At 39.1% G+C, this 15,372-nt stretch overlaps 1 protein-coding gene across 1 annotated transcript in view; it reads left to right on the top strand.

Annotated features, from left to right (window-relative positions):
- Positions 1 to 15,372, top strand: part of otofa (otoferlin a) — a 74,236-nt gene that overhangs the window by 27,069 nt on the left and 31,795 nt on the right. Inside the window, exons 5-6 of the mRNA XM_062437703.1 lie at positions 5,756 to 5,884; positions 9,334 to 9,533. Of these exons, the coding sequence (XP_062293687.1) occupies positions 5,756 to 5,884; positions 9,334 to 9,533 (329 nt within the window). The remainder of the gene's footprint in view (positions 1 to 5,755; positions 5,885 to 9,333; positions 9,534 to 15,372) is intronic.

The raw sequence follows: 15,372 nt of genomic DNA, 5'->3' as shown, positions 1-15,372 counted from the left end.
GATTCTCCCCATTTTATCCTTTACATGGGCTTATAGTTTTATTGCCGCTAGTTTCCCCTGAAATAATACTGTTAACAATTCATGGTGCCTGTTTCTCAAATGAATTTTACTCCGTCTTTCTCCTTGTCTGATTTCACCTCTGAATGCAATCTTGTCCTTGCTATATCTCTTATTCCCTTCTTGAGTTTCTGTATATCTTTTCAGTACAATGGGTTTCTGTTTTTATTTAGCCACAGGACATGAAATTGTAGCTCAGCAACTGGGCTCTTTTTGAGACTGAGCAATTCAGTCTAGTCTGAAAATGCAGGGTTACAAACATAAACCTGTTACTCCAGCTGGAAACGACAACCCCATTACTCCTTTTTTCCCCTCTTCCAACAATCTGACATTTGAATAAATCAAATCTTGGACATATGGTGTTTTCATATAATTCTTTATATTTGTTTAGTATGACGACATGGCGAGTTAAAATGTCTGCTGAGAGCATGATGTGTTGATGGACACTAACAGCAGAAAGTAAGGTTTAACAGCTTTTTCTTTTGGCTGCGTGTGTGTGTGTGTGTGTGTGTGTGTGTGTGTGTGTGTGTGTGTGTGTGTGTGTGTGTGTGTGTGTGTGTGTGTGTGTGTGAAGGAGAACACTGGGTTATTGACTGTGTTCATGTGAATCAATAGATATTCATCTTTGTGTTTATCCTCGTTAAGTTCATTGCAGTGTGTGTTCACCAAGGGGGGGCAGTGCTTGGCAGAGGCTTTTTCTCTCCCCTTCAAAGGCTGAATCATACACCCCTGCTGTAACATTTCCATTTCACACTGTCCCCCAGCTGAGTTACCAGCAGCTGTGTTGGATTAGTGCAATCTTCAGAACAATCCTGTTTAACTTGGACAAAATATTTTACATTTCAAAGTTGCCCTCACCTCTTCTAGGATTCACCTGAGCCAGATATTTCATCATACTCATGCTTCGATTTGCAACCAGAACTTAATGCTTACAAAGAAAAACAAAACAAATTGAAAGGGAAGGGAGTTCTGAATTATGAAGCAGATGAAAGAAAATTGTTTGCAGAACTTCAATCAATAATGAATGCCACCTTTTGAAGTGTTAAAAAGTGAGCCAGAACATGATAGGCTCCGCTCAGCTCAATTATTCAGCACTTGTACACACGTTACAATAGCTGAAAGGAAATGACAGACCATTTGCTTTTCTAAGTAGCTCTGAATGTATTGATCACCACTGTCTGGTGGAGGAGCAAGTGGGTTATACTGCAGCAGGTTGGTATCACCATTGACATTGCTCAGAACTGCAAAGTTTCTATTCATCTTCAAAGAAAAAGTTTTCTGTGCAAAAACATTAATATCCTCACAGAGTTTAGTTTTTCATTCTTGAGTCATGTCAAACCTGCAAAGTTGAGCATTGAGTTATTCTGTGTTCAGTGTTCCTTCACACAGACAGATCTGTCAGCACCTGAGGGGAAGCACATATATATATTATTTAATATTTAATAACTGGGATTCAAAGTGAAGCTCTGGAAATCCAAATGTACCTCTTTATTACGTTTTGATGCTCAGCTGACAAACGTCGCTTCACTTTGTACTGTGGGTTGAATTAATCACCAACGGCTCCAGAGGACAGAACAACGATATGTGAGGACTGACGTGGAGATGAAACAAGAGAGAGATAGAGAGGGGAAGAATAATAGCAATTGATAAACAGTGTGCTCTCTCTGTATTTTTCCAGTATTGTTTTTCTTTGGTTATAAATGTTATAGGATAGTAGTTGCTGTTTTTATACTGAGGTGAAGACAGTGTACAGTATGTGTGTGTTTTTGTGTACTGTGCTCATTCACTCTTTTCTTCCCATAGTCCTGTTGAGCAGCTTACATTGTTACACACGATCCCTGTTGGTTACCTCTGCCTTCTGGTGTGTGTGTGTATGTGTGCATGCTAAGTGGTAAAACTATTGATTGTATGCCCTTGTTTTATGATATTATCACTCCCTGAGGACTTATATCCAGCCTGATGATTGTTTGTCTAATGACTCACTCTATTTGAATATGTTGAATAATGCACTGAAATTGAAAACATGTGTGTGTGTGTGTGTGTGTGTGTGTGTGTGTGTGTGTGTGTGTGTGTGTGTGTGTGTGTGTGTGTGTGTGTGTGTGTGTGTGTGAGAGAGAGAGTGTGAGTGTGTGTATGTGTGGATAGAGCATGTGTAGTGACCATTATAGTGGAAATGACATATGGCTGTGGCTCGTTGCGGGCTGCAACACGCTGTTTTGAGGGAGACTTTTTCAATTATTCAGCAGCTCTAATTGGCTAGCTGAATGGGGACTGTATTGGGTTTCTTCCCGATATTATGATCTGTGAAGGATTCCTGGGCAGCATAGAAATTAAGTTCCAAGGTCTCATTCTATTGTGTGTTCTTTGAGAAAATACTTCTAAAAAGTAAAATGATTCCCATTTTTAGTAATTGCACTCAGTTAAAATCATCATACAACTTAGTAATAATAATAATAATAACCTACCTAACCCTAAGAGTTACAAGATGTTTCACAATGTACAATGACAGAAAAACATATGCAAGATATAAAATAACAAAATATTAAAAAAGAACATAGAGATTTAAAAACAGATTATAAAACTGTTGAATAGACATGAATGCACTGAATCAGCTGATCTGGTATTAAGGGGGAGTTTGTTCCAGCGTTGGAGCTGAAAGAGTAAAAGCATGATCCCCTTTTGTTTTAAGCCTGGACTAAATTTGTCTGGACTTTTATCTATATTTGCTTCTCTGATCTGGGGGGTCTTGCTGCAGAATTAGGGGTTTAGAGTTTTAAAATGTAAAGCAAAGCCAGACCATGTAGGGATTTAAAAGTAATCAATAGAATTTTAAAACTAAATGGGGAGCCAGTGTAATTCAGGCAGGAGTGGAGCGATGTGTTCCCAACTTCAAGTGTTTGAAGAAGCCTTTCTGCTGCCTTCTGTACCAACTGTAGATGGACAACTGCTGCATCATTTAGGTAAATAACTAATGAATTGCAGTGGTCCAAGCAGGAGGAAATGAAGGTGCTGATAAGTTGTGCAACAAAGTTTTTGGGGAGCATTGGTTTGACTTTTCTGATTTGTAAAAACAGATTTGAACAAGACTCTTAATGTGCTGATGAAAGTTAGGGTACTGATCAAAAACAGCTACCAAGATTCTAGTCTGTTGTGTTAGTTGTTAGTGGTTCAAGATGGAGGGTGGCACAATTAGAAATGTGATCAGGACCAATAACCAGAACTTAAGTCTTGGTTGTAGGAAGTTGGAAGTCATCCAGTCCTTAATGCCAGCAAAGCATCAGCACAGAGTTATGATTTTGAGAGCTAAATGAGACATATAACTGGGAGTCATACTTGGAGTAATAATGGTACGACACAGGGGTGAAATGGTGAATAACATGGCCAAGGGGAGGAACATAGTTTGTCAACAGTGACTTTGAATATACTGTTAGATAAGTAAGATGAAAACCAGTTTAGAGCAGTTCCACCTGGGCCAACCCAGTTCCTAAGTCAATTGAGTAGAATATACATTATCAACTGTATCGAAACCTTACAGTTGTATGATTTATTTGTGAGGCTTCAGAATACTGTAATGGACAATATAGCATCATAGTTATGTTTATAACATTACTGAAATAAACCATTAATTAGTCCATGAGGTTGAAGCATGGTTAATAAGTTTAAAATGCAAGTAGCAGGATATTTGTGTGATTTAAACTAAGATTACACTTCACTATGTGAGTGTAAAAAAATGCAAGGAATCTCAGTGAGGCTGTCTCAGATTCAGTGTGGATTGATACAATAAATAAAATGGAAGCATATCTGTACCATGAGAAAGCTCTTTCTATGTGAATTGGCCATGACCTCTCTCTCCAGTTCACCAGCCCTCCCCCACCATTCAATGAATGCTGAAGACAAGAAACTGTCATGTCCACACACAGCGCTGCTCTGATGACTTCCCCCCTCCTGTGCATGAGATCAAACGCCCCCTGCTGGCTGGTATAGTGTTGTGTGTCTCCATCCAAGCCACTGTTTCCAATTTACAGAGCCAGTGACGTGTGTGAGCATTGGATTTTTTCCCCAGCATATACTCAGAATGGACAGCTATTTGAGGGTGAGAAGATATTTGCTGAATTGACAAAAAGTGTATTGAACAATCTTTCCCCAGAATTACTGACTCTACCTTTTAGAGAAGGGCTGAAAATTCCTGCCTAGTGCTGAAATGCATTGAAAGCTTTGGTGAATTGGCTGTTTGAAATGTTTGAAGACCTGAATTAACTGGCTTTTACCACAGAAATTTGTAAATGGTCTGTCACAACAAAGATTTGAAGGACTTTCCTAACTGTAAGATTTTAGGCAACTTAATACCTTTCCATTAGGAACATTTGGAGTCAACCATATGGAGCGGTAGCTAAATATGCAAAAGGGCAGCAGAGTGGAAAGTGGATTCCCAGTGGTTTCAGCAGTATTAGCAACTTTCACAGTACAGGCAGTAATTTAATCCAGGTGTTAGTACTTCTTAATAGAGTTTTGTTTTTTGTGTTGCTGTGTTGCTGTGTACTGTGTTGCTGTGATAGTGGTGCACAGCAAGCAATCAGGCATCTATTACAGTGCTGTACAATGTGTACCAAGTCACAAAGGACCAACAACTACTGCTGCCCTATTACACTTCTAGCTCTACCCCAATCAATGAAGCTGAAGTTGGAGTCCCAGAGCAAAAATGTCACAACTGTAAGTGGGTCTAAGTGTAACTTGTTTGACCATTTCAACAGAGAACAGTGCAGCAGTACATTTATACTTTTTTTGTTTAATTATTGAATTATCTGAAGTATTAATCCTTAGGAAGTTGTGTTTAATTTTAATAACACAAAGGAGATCCCAGAATACCCTTTGAAACCAAACTTAGTAGCCTATCTCCTACGCATTGTGCAGCACAAGGTTTGCCAGAAATTCATTTGTAGAGGAGAAACAAAGAGAAACATGAATCCAATGGCGGTGCATTTTGGAGAAAGTCACACCGGTTTTTTAGTAATCTGCTCAGAGTCAGCTTGTTAGCAATCCAACATTTATCATTGTCTATGTGTGCACTGAATTTGCATGTTTGCTGAAAATGACTGCCATTTCCATCACCATGTGTAAAGAAGCTCAAACACAACTCAAATATACTGAACGTCTCTGTGTTACCAGTAAAAGCAAAGCAACTATCATGGATGGTATTTTTTTTAATTTGTTCATCAATTTCCTGCACTGTAAATAGCAAATATAATAAAGACAGGATGAGGGTTGAGTTAACAAATTTACACCACTCATAGTTGTCTACAAAATAAGGATGACCAAGAGGAGACATGTGGTGCAAAGGAAAAATGATTGACAGTCTGTCTTTTTGAGCTGATATCTGTGTCCTTTGAATTGCTCTGAGGTGAGACATGCTGTACTGAGCTGGCGACAAAGGCTGTATGGCACTTTCTCAATGTCTGTCACAGCACATATCCTTCAGCACCCAGAGCACAGCAGTCTATCCATGACTCTGTCACATTACCCACACTCACCTGCACACAGTGAGACATAGTGCTGGGGAACAGATGCTTTTGGTGAATAAAAAAGTACCATCTGTATTTCTTCTTTAGATTCACAGAGAAGCAAGAGATGGTCAGCAGAGGAGGAATAAAGGGCAAACACATAATGTAATGTATTGATTGTATTGATTTCTGTTTACGAGTATGGCTTTCTGTTGGTGTTTTCCTGCAGACTGGTGGGGACTTTCTGCATGGTACTTCAGAAGGTGGCTGAGGAAGGACACCTAGAGCTGACTGACACACTCATCGACGATAACAACACATCAATAAAGGTAATGCTAAACACTGCTCTCACACTGGGTGTCGGTAACCAGCCGACAGGGAGGAGGAATGACAACTACATGTGTACAGAGAAAAGATCTGTCTTATGAAAATGTTTCAGTTCTATAATGACAGGAAAGCTGTATTGTTATAGTAACTGTTATGAGAATTTTACTAAATGATGATAATATTACACTCATTTGCTAGGTAGTTGGAAGCATAACTTGATACATGCTAATGTTGCTCCGTTTCTGCTGGTTGTTTAAATAAGCAGCTGTTTGCTAACATGTTCTCGAGATCAACTTCACAAGGTGATAATATGTATGTTGTGTTTACAGTTTCTTGCGCTCCTCCCAAGTGGCCATTAAATCAATTAACGCTGGCCTTAACAGCAGCTACGGGTAGATTACATCCAAAGTCCAATATCAGTGAGGCCTCACTAAATCCATCATTCTTCATTTTCTTTTTCTTTTTTACCACTTATTCTCTAGAGGGTCGTGGGGGAACTGGAGCGAATATCAGCTGACAATGGGCAATAGGCAGGTTGCTAGTCAATCACAGGGCTAGCATATATGGAAACAAACAATAATTCACACTCGCATTCACACCTATGGTCAATTTAGAATCACCAATAAACCTAACTTGAATGTTCTGTAGGTTGAAGCCAGAGTACCCACACAGCCATGGGGAGAACATGCAATCTCCACACAGAAATGCCCCAGCTGGCCAGTGGGTTCAAACCGAGAACACTCTTGCTGTTAGGTGACAGTACTAACCACTGCACCAACATGCTGCCCACTAAATACATCAGTACAAACTAATGCTGTATAGCTAAACTTTGTATAAAACTCTATTCTAATTTCTGGCGGAGCTGAGCTCTTATAGATGTGAGAATACATTTGGGAGAAAGTCAGAGTGATGAAAAGCTGGGACAAGCTTATGCAAAATATATACAGTATGTAAGCAGAATACATTTATTTTTCTATGCAAGTGCCTGTCATAATTCAATCAGTTTATTGTTGTAAACTGATATGACTCACCTTGCAGCAGCAGAATTTAAATGAATTTTATTCACCAATGATATGCATTCACCAGCAAACAGTGGAATGTAAAATAGAGAAATCCATCTTCCAATGCACCTGCAGCAGTGGCAATAGAAGAAGTAACAGCCATCACCAGGCCTATAAAAGCACAGGCATTTAAGACCTGCACATCAACAAGGATCTGATAGAAATATAACAGTCTCAGTCTTAGCAACATCAGCACATTAGGACACCTGCTATTAACATTAATCTATGTTCTCTATTGATTTGAAATTTCGTTCAGGACAGCTAGTGAGAGAGCAGCTCATTAGTAAAGATGAGTGTGAGGAGGCAGTGGTTTTTAATGTGAAAAAATGAATGTGCACCTATTTGGAAAAGAGAGCAGCACAATAGGATGTCTGAGGGAGAGCTTAACCATTCATTTTAAAACACCCCAGGTTACAGGATTGTGTTAGTGGAGCTGGGAGTGCTGGTGTGATGTTGATGACACAGCATAGGAGTGCTTTAGGGCTTAACACACACACACACACACACACACACACACACACACACACACACACACACACACACACACACACACACACACACACACACACACAAGAACACACACAACTAGGAGAATTTCAGTACTGTACATCTCTGTAGCAAGAAACTTAAGCTGAACCTGATAGATACACTTTTACTTACAACTGCACACTTTTGTGGTTGCTATAGCAACAAATATAAGTCCTCATGGACTACAGTTATTGCCTTGTGAGGAGGAAAGGAAGGGGGTATCACACAGAGAGCGAGAACGAGAGTCCCATGGCCCTGTGTATATTCTCTCCTCATTTGTCTTTGCCAGTGGAATGAATTGGCCACTTTGTAATAAATATCAAGCCATTGTCAGGAGGATAATATTTGTCCCAGCAAGACTGCCCAGTGGACACTTAAGACAAACTGCAGTGTCAACTGTGTTTCTGCCTTGGATTAAACTAAAAATTACTGTCAATCCAAAATTCTCCTGCAAAACACCAGGGAGAGGAGATGATTTATAACCCTGTCAAAGTGTGTTGCCTATATTGACACCTTTTTTTCTAAGCAAAATTAAATGCAGCACACTAGACTTGCCAAGAGTAAGTCTTAAGTTGCTAGTTGATTTAAAATTGAATTTGTCTCTTTCACTACAGGTTTGGTTTGGGTTATAAATACCCTGTCAACATGATTATGTTAATATGGTTTTACTGTGTGTTGAGTTTAGCAGCTATAACCAAAAAGCGAAATTGTAGTGACTTACATGAATCTATATAGTCTACACTAATCCAACTAAGAGGAATGAAGCATTGTGTAGTTCATGGAGGATCCAAAAGTTATGCCCCATCTATAGTCAGGACTTCTAATCAGTCCCACACCAATTACAGCCATTCTTACAACAAGATGGTCCATTATTATGGTATCCCAGTGGTGGATACTGATAGGGGTGATATGGGCAGCCGCTCAGGGCAGCATCTTACCAGGGGTAGCACAGGGTGCACACACCAAAACAAAACAAAAAGACGATCAGTTTTCTATTGCTTATTTGCACATCACATCCACTTTGTGGATCAATTAACTATTAGGCGCCCTAGCTCTAGTTTGTGAACTAGCAGCTTCTACCTGCTGTGAAGATCTCCTAAACTGATCCAATGCTGCCACTCTCACTGCTGCTGCTGGCAAAGCTTCAGCTCCACCACCCCAGCATTCACCTTTCTGGTTCAGGGTCTTAACATGGCTCAAAGGTTAAACTGGAATTCAATATCTTGCTTGGGGGGTTTCTGCCTGCGCTCCCTGTTTTAGCTTAGCTTAGCTCTTAGCTTTATCATACTGCTTGACTAATTCTGGGAGCATTTTAGAGTACCAGGCACCAAGCAAAACTGTTTTTCTGGAGCGCATTCCCATTTGTTGCAATAAATGGTTCAATCTTAATGAAAATGTTCCTGACTGAAATTCAGTTACAAGAATAATTAGGGTCTATTAATAATAACAGTGACTAAAAGTAACTTAAAACAGATAATAAGAATAGAAATTCTCATGGCAAATAATTGATAGGACACAAAGTAGTATTTGATTTTTAAAAAAGAACTGACATTTGAAAGGAAAATACATGTGGCATTATTTAGCAAATCTGAGGTCCTCAGCCTTTATTAAAACAATGTCTAATTATCTTGACAGCTGAAGGGGTGGACAGTAGTTTTATGCCCGTCCTGTAGCACACTGTCTTTCATAGTTCACTGATTTGTTTCAGGGACATTAGTGGTGCTGTGACTTTGGGAGTTGTAATTTTGATACATTATTGAAAAATAACCATGACTCCAAATGCTCTAAAGTTATATAACTTCACCCAGAAGTTGCTAATCGTCTGCTGATCATGTTAATTGTCATCAACTTTCCCTTTTCAGACCAGCATTACCATCGAAATCAGATACCAGGCAATGGATGGCACAGTGGGTGTGTGGAGTGATGGGGAGTTTCTGGATGTTCCCGATGACCGTGATGGGATATTTGCTTTTGAGACAGACAGCTTGCTGTCAGGTCAGAGCCACGCATCAGGGACATCACCTGGACGATCTTTACAGGGATCCATACCAACCTTCAGAAAGTGAGTCAAACACACAAATTATTTCCATGATGACATTAAAAATGAATTACACAAAATGTATAATAAATTTGAGGAATCCCCATGGCTATGAAAAAACAGATGTTCTTGTTTTATCTATATACTCAGGTTTTAGAGAGATCGTTAAGAGTAATAGCACTACAGGGGCTCATTTGTGAGAAAAAGACCCTTAAATGGATTGAGTTTAACAGACAGAGCTATCACACAATCGTGAGACCCCATGCTGTCCAGCTGATATAACATCTGTCACTATATGGAGGGGAATATTTAGGAGTCCTGTGCTGAATGACTATGGGCATACTCCAAAGAACAGATGGACAGTCACTGATGCTACAAATATACGCAGTTAAGAGAAAATTCTATCATATCAGTCATCATCTGTGAGCATCCGTGCACATGTGAGCATGCAAGTGCTTAACGTTATCTATCACGGTAGTACATGATGCAGATGTGGTCAATATGTGTGCAAATACGCAGTGTAGTTGGAAAGAAGTTTTGAGTTATAAATAGTTTACAGCCTAAGTTGCTTAAAGGGGACATAACATGCTTTTGTGATTTTCTGTCATTTATGTGTTGTTATAATGTTATATGTCTGTTGTATGTCTGCTCTGAACACCCCATTTTGAATATTGCCTCTACAAAAACTGGACGGGGACCATGAAACTGATATTAGATTATTTGTACATCCACAAATGGCCATCTATTGCGTAGAGTTTGTTGCTAGATTGTTGCTAAGGTTGTTCGTGTTTTCCACCTGCATATTTTGGATTGTGTTTCAGCTCAAATATGTACAGAGGTGTCCACTTTTAGTAAAGAGTTGTGTAGTTGCCATGCACATCTGGAACAAAACAGGGTGCTGGATCAAAGAATCAAAAGTGCAAACGACAGTGTATGGACCTTCATTTCTCTTTTGCACTTTGAGTAAAGAACAAGAAAAACAAGGGAAATCCTGCTGGTGCTGTTTATTTACGCTGCAGGTTCAGGAAACTGGCCAATCAGAATTGAGTGGGCTCATAAAGACGGGGGCTTTAAAGAGACAGGAGTTAAAATGGCCTCTTAAGGGACAGAGGTTTAACTTAGGGACTGCATGCATGGCCAGTATAAGATACATTTGTTTTTTGAACTGTAGTCATGCAAAGATATCCCAACAGAGCCCTAGAATATAAATAGACTTCTGCTGCATGATACATCTTCTTTAAGTTGTTTGATATTTAAATATTGTTTTCAATATGTTTTCAATTAATTATCTTGTGAGAAGGATTTTAATTTTGTACATCAGAGTTTTTTCTACTGAGTGTATCAATATTAACGTGGCATCAAAATTTTCATGGTCAGTTTCTCGATTAAAATGAGTGGTGTCATACTGTCTGAGGCATTTTTTTCCCTTCAAAGAGATAACATTAAGAGGACTTAAAGAAGCTTGTCTCAATACATTTTCCACCAACACTCATGGATGGGTTTTTTATTAAAAAAATGCAAAAAGTAATTTAAAATTGTGAGGACACTATCCTTTCTCGTCACTAAAAATGTTGTCTACTTGCAAATGGTAGTTTATAAAAACAGACAAGTGGTCCTAGGCCTTAAAGAGACAGGAGATTATGTAGATTTAAAGATATAAAGTAGAACCGTCTGCCCTGCAGGCTGCTTCTTGCATAATACTTGGTCTTCTCAGCAGTTTGCTTGTTGCGTTTTTGCTGAATACTATGTGAAATCATTTGTGGGTGGTATTTTCACTGCAACTATCTACAAAGCCAGACCCCTAAATCCATCTTTAGACTGCATGTTGAATGGGCGTGTGATAAATTGTGTGTATGTGTATGTGGTTAATGCTGTTTTGTGCATGTTTTTGTCAGTTGACATTGAATTCTCAATTTCACAGTTTTTAACAGCGTTAAATTAAAACTGTTCAGTGTCTGCCAATGTTAGATGTGAAGCAGCCCGAGGAAAACAAGACAAGTTGACTAATCTCAGTTTTAGAGCATCTCAGTGGAATTATATAACAGATACACTACTTGCATTTGGTCGACAAAGATAAAAGAAAGTACCGCCATGGAGATATCCTTTAAAAGAGTTCAATAAAAGTGTGGTGAAAGTAGTCACCAAACTAATCTCCAACGAACTGTGGAAAGTAAAATTTGTATTCAGCTTTATGTGTTTTTCCCTTTTTCTCACCTACCCTGGTGCTTGATGAAGGCACCTTTGCAAAGTCAGGCCTTTGCAAAGGCTGCTGTGTGGCTTTTTTTCTTGGACAAAACAAGTGAACTAGTTGCCTAAAAAATATCATTAACTTCCAGCCCAGCCACCACATTCAGCTCTAATCTGCCTCACACCGGTGTTAGCCAGACTGATGGGCTTGTAGAAAGATTTTAATGGCCTTGCCACTTCTCATATAGACCTTTTATATATCGCAAATTACCAGCCTGCTCTGTTTATCTCTGGTTGAGAGGTTTTTAGAATTTTACCACTGTTTCATTGTGTCCTGAATTCTGACGCGCTACAGCCAGTGTTAAATGTCCCTTTTCATGTAATGAAGCATGAATGTGCTAGCGATGATAACCTGGGATGGCTGTCTAATTCTCCTAGAGAGGAGAAGAAAGAGGAGGAGGAGGAGGAGGGGAAATATAAAGAGGATGAGAATGTCTTCAACAGTTTAGCCTCCAGGTATATTTCCTCCAGCCTGCTGTGTGCTTCAAATCTTTTTTGGTGTGTGGATTTGTGTGTCTGCTCTACCTCCGCTTTCATGTTGATGCAACATTTCACAGCAATGTCATCTCAGAAATTTTTTTTCTCTGTAAGACAGATACATTTGATGAAGTCATAACCAGACAGTCACCGTCTTCTAAAGGAATCAGCTTCTGGAAGGCTTTCTGACTTTCCACAGATCGCTTCTTTTTTTGGGCAGAGATGCAAACACAAACTCCTCTGTCATAAATTACTCACAAACTGTTCTGAATTTATACATTATTGTAGAGTAAAAGAACAAACTACACTGATCATAGAGCCGCAGTCAGTGCTGTCTTCGCAGCAATATATCACAAGCAGCCAAAAGGTCATATATGCTGCTTAAAGGAGAGTTTGTGCTCATTGCACTTTTCAGTGGGCATTGAATTTGGCTTGTGTAAGTGGCTTGTAAGGGCATATTGGTTGCCCCTCCTCCTCTTAATTTAGTGAAATTGCTCCAAAAATTGATCATCCCACTGCTACTACCTCTCTCCACATGGTCTCTGGGTCAGCAGGATGATTTATAGCAGGAACCATAAAGCATTTTGTGCTATCTGCGACACCACAATGAGCTGGCTTTGCAGAGGTTTTGTTATTCCTAATAAATAAATCACCTGCTGCATGGTTTTACTGTCAGTGAAGCAGATCTGCTGAATAGTGCATGCAGAGGAGCACATGTGCCAGACATGAAGAGAATGGATTTAAAGCCTCAGTTGTCACTTGATCTGTGGACGTCAAACACTGGAAACAAAGGAGTAATGAGATGAATTGCTGATGCACATTGTATGATCATACTTTAACACAGGCGCAAAGCACTAATATGACAGGATTTTTCCCCATAGAAACTAAATTAATCAGCATTGCCCCACTGAAACATATCCATGTAAATAATCATTGTGTTTATTCTAACTATTTAAATATGGATGATCCATTTGCATTGCATCAAATCTGCACTCAAAGGAGACAGTACAGCCTGAACAAAGCCTCTGTTGAAAGGATAATTTACTCAGGCAAGTGTTGATTTATCCATGAGCTACTTTGCGATTTCATGTGTGATTCATTTGTCTATCAGTGTAAATAGCTGTGTTTTCAAAGACAGTCCTGGCATCATACTGTATGCTGATGATGTATCATCTCATAGCACCATGTCGCAGGTGCTGTGTGCTCTTTTATATCACCTGTTTTTATCCCATTGGGCTGTAATATGTGAATCTCTGGCACTGGGAGTTCACTGCACAAATTCATAACAACAGAAATGTCAGATAATACACGTGATAATAAACGTGGCATTTATATAATCTTAGATTATTAAATACATACCCATAGTTCACCTACACAGGTGTTCACCTAACCATGGGTCTAATTAAGGAGAGCACTTGTGTGGGTTTGCAGGGCTTTTAACAGAGTTTTCATCACTGGAGAATGGGATTGCTTTTACTTTGGTGTTCAGCTATTATTGATGTAATATATGAACCAGAAGAAGTCTACTGTACACTGCTGAGAGCTGTCAGCTTTCAAATGTACAGTGCAGTCAGCAAATGAAAAGTCTTCAGATTGGTGAATCTTATCTGTGATTTCAGTGTGTCAGCAACAGTATGTCTATACTGTTGCTGACACACTGAAATCACAGATAAGGTTTTGCAGGGTCCATTTCTGTTTGATGTAATAAAAAGAAAAAAAATGCATTTTTTAAATCTGTACAATCAAAAAACTGTGATGTCATTTTCAATCATTCACGCTAGGTTTTAAATCATTTATCATTTCCGATATTTATATATTTTTCTGCAGCTTGTTTTCTTCTGCTGAGACAGATGCTGAATTGACGCAGTCGTCTTTTGAATCTTTGACATCCTTTGTTTTCTCTCGTGTAGCTGTGTTTTCTCGGGGGACTGCTCCGTGTTTGTCAGCTCTGCTGCCGAGTTTTGTGGTGGTTTGCAGTGATGCTTTCTCTCTGCTTGTGTGATTCTATGGTGTCTAATGTTGAACAGTTTGAGCTGAGTATGTACTGTAAGCGCCTCTCTGCTGTTTTTTCTGTTCCAAGCCCAGACAATGACGACATGAAGACATGCCTCTTGGGGTAAATCCCAGTTTCTGCATTACCTGTGTGTTTGTCCCAGATAGGACAGAGAGAGAGAGAGAGAGAGAGAGAGAGAGAGAGAGAGAGAGAGAGAGAGAGAGAGAGAGAGAGAGAGAGAGAGAGAGTGAGAGAGAGAGAGAGAGAGAGAGAGAGAGAGAGAGAGAGAGAGGAGAGAGAGAGAGGAGAGAGAGAGAGAGAGAGAGAGAGAGAGAGAGAGAGAGAGAGAGAGAGAGTAAGAGAGAAAGAGAGAGAGAGAGATCTGCCTCAGCATTCAGAAACAGTTGATTTTAGGAGCAAGCTGTGGCAAATGGAGCATACTATACTTTTAAAACAACTTTTCTGACTGTAGTTTTACAGCAGGCTGTGTAATCCTGGCAGAAATTATGAATACCATTATGAATACTGAACATTTAAATTTAAATAAATAAATACAATATGTAAAAATATGAATTATAAATATGAATAAATGATCAATAGATACAACTATCATGTGATATCAACATTACTTTTTAGATTTGGCGAGGCACTGCCTATGCTGCACATCACTGCAGTACAATTACATAAAAGCAAAGTTTTGGAATCCCATGGACGTCATCAGAAACGTCGGGGGGAAAAAGAACATTTTGTTTCTAAAAGCATTCAAAGCAGTCAGAGAGAAAATGTATTATCCAGAGGGTTTTTTTTCCAGGACAGTTGATGCAATAACAGAGTAAAAAATGCAAGAGTGCTATTTGGAGTATATATTAATATTTAAAAAGTAATAAGTGTTCATAGAAAACAGGGTTGTACATGTCAAATTTTTTGCCTTCCTCCTCATTCTCCTCAACATACTTTTTTTCTTTTCCCTTAATTCTTCAGTCTGCCTTTTGTAGAAGAGACAGATACACTTCTTAAATCATACACCCAAACACACACACACTGTAAAATATGTATTTATTCTACAGATTCTTGCTGAACACACATAAAATCACACACAAACACACAATATAGCCTTAAGAATTTTTTCTAATGTTTTGTTTAATG

Source organism: Scomber scombrus, chromosome 17 (assembly GCF_963691925.1).
Source record: "Scomber scombrus chromosome 17, fScoSco1.1, whole genome shotgun sequence".
Taxonomy (NCBI): Eukaryota; Metazoa; Chordata; class Actinopteri; order Scombriformes; family Scombridae; genus Scomber; species Scomber scombrus.
This window is presented reverse-complemented; position numbering and strand designations above follow the sequence as displayed.